Source organism: Nestor notabilis, unplaced genomic scaffold (genome assembly GCF_000696875.1).
Source record: "Nestor notabilis isolate BGI_N333 unplaced genomic scaffold, ASM69687v1 scaffold35481, whole genome shotgun sequence".
Classification (NCBI taxonomy): Eukaryota; Metazoa; Chordata; class Aves; order Psittaciformes; family Psittacidae; genus Nestor; species Nestor notabilis.
Window position 1 is genome coordinate 7972 of NW_009913958.1, and position 5567 is coordinate 13538.

Here is a 5567-nt window from a genome sequence, read left to right on the forward strand (position 1 = left end):
TTTGGTTTAATCTGATGACAAAATGTAACCCCCAAAGAGTGTCATTACCATTTCATCCTGTGCATTTCCAAAACACTCATCTGCTTTCACCCTGCCTGTTTCAACAAACAAGTGTACTTGGTGAAGAGTCTTTCCTTTGATGCCTTCCCCATTGCAGGCTTGTGATGAAGGCTGAAGCCTACAGCAGAGTAGAATGGATAAAGCCTTTCAAAAGAGATGTGGGTCTTTGATGTATGTCTCAAGTCATATACCAATGCTGTACAGAAACTTTCATTAAAAGAGTATCACACAATCAGGGGAAAAAAGCCCGCTGCACAACTATGTATTTTTGTTAGCTTCACGGAACTCAGCACCACTCTCAACTTCACTCCAACACTGCAGCCTCCGGTGCATTACAGCCTCTGAAGCTGATTACGCTTTATTATCATTACTACAACAACAGAAGCTGTAAATGGCAAAGACATCATTGATTCAACTAATCCACTTGTTCCTTCCTGTGCCTTTGTTACCGATGGGCCAGTCTGGTTTGTAACCGCCCTGCACGTGAGACTAACGCTTCTGGGTGAGGATGTTACACAGCCTTGCATTCCTCTGCAAGAAGCTTTTCCACAAGTACTTTCCCCATTCCCAACAATGTCTATCTTTTTCCTATCCCAGCTCCTCTCCCCACACACACTATGTACTTGCACACCTTAGAGCTTCTCTCCTTCCCCTCGCTCCTCAGCTATAGATTAACAAAACCACGTAGCTACAAGTTAATCTTCCTTAAATCCATCCCTGCAGGCTCCCGATCATTTTTCCTGTTCCTCTGTGCACTTTAATTAGTTAATGCCTTCCTCATGGAAAGGTAAGCAGAAAGGAGAGCATCACTGCAACCAGATTACACCAATTATATCCCCCTGCTCTGTGACAGAAGCTTCTAATGATGCAGCATAGGGCTGCTTTTTTGTGTTTAAATGGGAAAGCAAAGTACAACTTCATGTCTAATTTCCTGCCCACTGTTACCCAAAGGAACCACTCAACAGTTTGGCATTATTTTTGCTAGAGCTACATTAACTTGTGCTTCACTACACAGGAATCTCCCCTTTTCCAGCTCTCGCTGACATTCACAATTCTCCTCATTTTGACATCTAAATTCCATAAATACGTTGTTTACTCCCTCTTCTGGGCTATTAATGAAAAATATTAAGTAAGATCAAGGCAAACATCCTCACATACAGGCAGCATTGAAAAGTAGTATTATGCCAACTATTAGTAGGATTCAACAGTGCAGAGTTTACTAATTTAGACAAATGATGTGTGGGTTGGGGTTTTTCTCCTGAAAACAAGCAAATACAATCTCATTTTGGCATTTGGAATATTAACTCAAATTAACACATGCAAACACACTCTCCAGCCCTGACACATACATAGACTAGATCTTGTTCTGCCTCAAATCCATCTATTAGGCACTTCTTTCTCATAAAAGGGGAAAAAGGTGCTTCAATGAATCCACATGATGCTGATTATTTGGATCGGCAACATTTGTGTCTCCTGTGCCTGAACAGCACTTAGAATAGGTTAACATTTGGTTTACAACACAACAATAAAACCTGCCTTTATTGCAAATAAACAGAGTATTTACACCTTACAGTATTGGTTTAGATACAGGGTTATATTCACTCTTAGAGGATCTAATATTAATATAAAAGGCACATGCATTTCATGTTTTCACACCTTCTTTATTTTTCCAAGCAGTGTTAATAGGTATTTTAAATATTGCATTTACTTTGTTAAAACATGAAACTACGTAGGTACATCGGGTTGCAATCTGAGAACACACACCTTGATAGGAATCATTTGTACAGCAATAACACAAAGCCAAAAAGAAAGAAAATGAAGACTCACAGCCCAGAATTTTAACACCCACTCCCCCATTTGCTTTGATTTAAAAGCTGCACAAACAGGAGAGAAACCTCAATGTTACAGTAATTGAGACAAGAAACAAACACTCTTCTAATAATTGTCTTTAGTTGCTTTGATTGGTTGCAGTTAATATTACTAGTATAACCTTTAAAAATGGTGGGGAAAGGTAATACTTTATCTTCACTCTTCATATTAAGGCTCCAAAGCAAGCTTAATGAGAAACCATTATAAAATCATACTGCTAAATAGTATCTTAACTCACAATTCAGCCTATATAATTATACCAGGATTGCAACTGACAATTACTACTGATAGATCAAACTTACCTCTCCCACACTGTGCTGCTCGGGACGTGCATCACCATTACAGCATTAACTATTATTTGGGCTTAGCAAGACAGATTAGAGTTCTCCCCTTCCCACATGGATACAGGGCTCAAACTTCCCATACAGAAACGACGTGGTCTCAAAACCTATGGATACACATCCATGACGTAAAAGTCCCATGAATCCAGCAGCCTCTGCTTGGAATGTGTCCTGGGCTGACATGACATCAGGGTCACAAGTTGGGCTGTGGGGACTGGCCAAGCTTTTTAAGAGGTCAAGACCAGGCTGTGGGCACCTTTCAGCACACTCTGGCCTCTCCTTTTCACTAGCACAACACGACATTAAACTCATCCAACTAGTAGTGAACAAAAATAATTAGTAAGTGCATTTATAAATGGCATTTGAAAGACTATTAACATATAAAACATTCTCATCTCTATGAAAATAGACCCATTTCAGCACAAGCTTGCCTTTCCGGGGGAGGAGGACACAAACATTTGGGGTTTTCTAAAAAGCAAGTGTTCTCCAGGACAGCTGCCAATAATCTTGTGTAAAACATCCTTAAAGCAAGACAAATTCCTCTGCACTGAATCTTTTAAATCTTTTCTTTTCATCCTCAGGGAAAAGGTGTCTTTCTTCATGGAGTGGACTGGAAGCAAAGTCATAGTCTTTAGAATGACCCTTTACAAAAGTAAACAAGGGATATTTCTCCTTAGAGGAAGATTTCAGCATCTACAATATAAAACACCAGATAAAATGTTAATTGGAAATGGAGAAACACAGTAAGTAGTGCTATTGATCTGATGGTGGCACTTCACAATTTTTACTAGTCATATCAGAACAGAAGCACTGCACAAGCTGCACAAATTCTGCAGCAACCAAGCATCTCAGGGAGATGTTTTTATTGTAGAATCAGCATGTACAATAATCAATGCTTTTATTAACAGTTTCAACACTTACACCTATGGAAATAAACCAGTCAAGAGCACATGGCTAAAAGCAGACTGATGACAGCACCAGGCTGTGGTGACCAGGGTGCCAAAAGAATCTACATTTATATATATATACAAATCTACATTTATAAATTTATAAAACTAAGCATATAGAAAGTGGGTGGTGGGTAATGATAAATAATAAACCAGATCAGCAAAATACCCTTAAGCACATAAAAATCCACCTAATACTGAAAGACATTTCAGCCTTTCAGGCTCTTTTGGACACTTCAATGTTCACTGACTTTTATTTTTTTAAATTTAATTTCTTACCCCTTTTGAACTAAAATCACTAAACATAATTTCATGAGAACAATTCATCTAAACCAGTAAAAAAGCCCTAAATAGAAGAACAATGTCAAAAACAAAAGACAGGGGCTGAGATGCGGGTGTCTTTGAAAAAAGAATAAATCAACCATACAGTAAAATCATTGATTTTAAAAGTAAAATCATTGATTTTACTGTGGTCTGAAATTTCCTCCCTTACTCTTGTCTATTTTAACTGCATTTGGCTACTGTAATGTGAAATCTGGGAAGCCCTGGAGAAGATCAGGTAGTTGGATGCCAACCCTTTCACCTCAGGGGTGGGACACAAGCCGGCTTGGTAGGAACAGGAATCCGTGGCCACACGGATGCTGTGTGAGTGAAGTGGTGGGTGCACTTAAGCCAGCTCCTAACTGCAAGTTTGCTACAGAAAACGCATGATAGAGATGGTCCCTCCAAACCAGGACAGAAATACACCTGCAGCTCCATTGCCATTGTCTGTGTTCAACTTGCCATGAGCCTTCCTTCTCTACAGGTACAGGAAACACCTCTATGTACTAAGGGAAGTGAACACACAACATGAACTGGACAGACAGGAAATGGTCTGAACTAGAGTCAAAGGGGACTCAGTTGAGATTATTCTGATTATTACCAAGCCACATCTCGGTTCATCAGAACTTGAACTTGCAAGTTCTTTAGCTACTTGTGATGATTTCTACAGAGAGTTTATTGATAAGCACCAATATATCTTAGTGTTTCAGTGTTAGACTCAGTCTGCCACTGTTGTGGCTGCAACAATTAATTCTTTGTGCTGAACTCCATCCAAGTTCAACACTGAAACAGTCCAGTTCTTCAGAGAACTTCTAATTTCCGCTGAGAACCTGGACTACAAACAGGCAAATGCAGGAGTAGCCCAAGTGGATTATTTATTTGCTGTGATGGGTTTTGACATGGAAACAAAAGCAGCAAAAGCCTCAATTTTTGAGTCTAGCCTACCTAGGGCACACTGGGAACACACTGTGCTTGATAGTTCACGAGTTACCACACTCAAATTGCAAACAAAGGGAGAAAAAACAGAAGAGCAGGAAAAACCAAAGGATGTGAAGGAAAGGATTCAAAGATCACAGAATGGTTCTCACATTGCATTTGTATCCAAACTCTCCTCTATGTTCGAACTTACTGTGCCCAAAAGATAGTTATATAAAATAATGTCACTATTATTAAACAACTTCTATCTAAAATAATAGGCTAATAGATTTGGATCAGCCATGAGTATTTTCACAACATATGTTCAATCCCAAACTTGCAAGAAAACAGAGCAGGGAAAGAAAAAGAGAAGTTTCAATTCAAATTATTTTGTAATTAGGGTTATTTTTACCATGTTTTTATATTCTTTGTTATCCATGACAGAACAGGAAAACATGGAAAAATAGCAACTTCACTATTTAAGCTTCCCATATATCCTTTGCTTAGGAACTTCTGCTACTTTAAATCTATTTGCTACCTCTCTCTGCAAGAATCAAAGAAACAACTTGAGCAGCAATCAATATCTACTAAAGATTACATACAGTATTACGTTTAAAAATGCTTTTTTGGCTATAATACTAATACCACTTAATAGGACATTCTAAACGCTGCACAAACATTAATTCTTTGTGCTGTTGTGACAACTGCTGCGGTGAGAATATTAATATTGTGATCATCTCCTGCTGCTGCTGCATCCTTTCACAGACTATTTTTTTAAACCACCAAAACACAGTTATTTGTTACCACGGCTCCTACAACCTATTAATGCTGTATTTCATACACTCACATACTGCAGTAATTGAGGGGGAAAAGTCAATCACGTTTGGAGTTAAATAAGCCTATATCAGTGTTTTTGAAGTGGAAGGACACAATCAGATCTGCTGGGTGATAGCTGCTCTGTATTCTTCAAACCATTACCACATCATAAACCCACTGCTTTATACTTAAATGCCATCACAAAAAGCACTTATGCTAACAGGAAATAATACACGATTTGGGCTTGATCAAACACTTCCATTTAAAACCCCAGCCCGCCCCTCCCGAGGGGTGCATG

General features: G+C 38.8%; 1 protein-coding gene across 1 annotated transcript in view; it reads right to left on the reverse strand.

Moving 5' to 3' along the window:
• Positions 1-2554: 2554 nt before the first annotated feature.
• Positions 2555-5567, reverse strand: part of ATG4C (autophagy related 4C, cysteine peptidase) — a 20605-nt gene continuing 17592 nt past the window's right edge. The window contains exon 10 of the mRNA XM_010023427.1: positions 2555-2963. Within this exon, the coding sequence (XP_010021729.1) occupies positions 2793-2963 (171 nt within the window). The 3' untranslated portion in view covers positions 2555-2792. The remainder of the gene's footprint in view (positions 2964-5567) is intronic.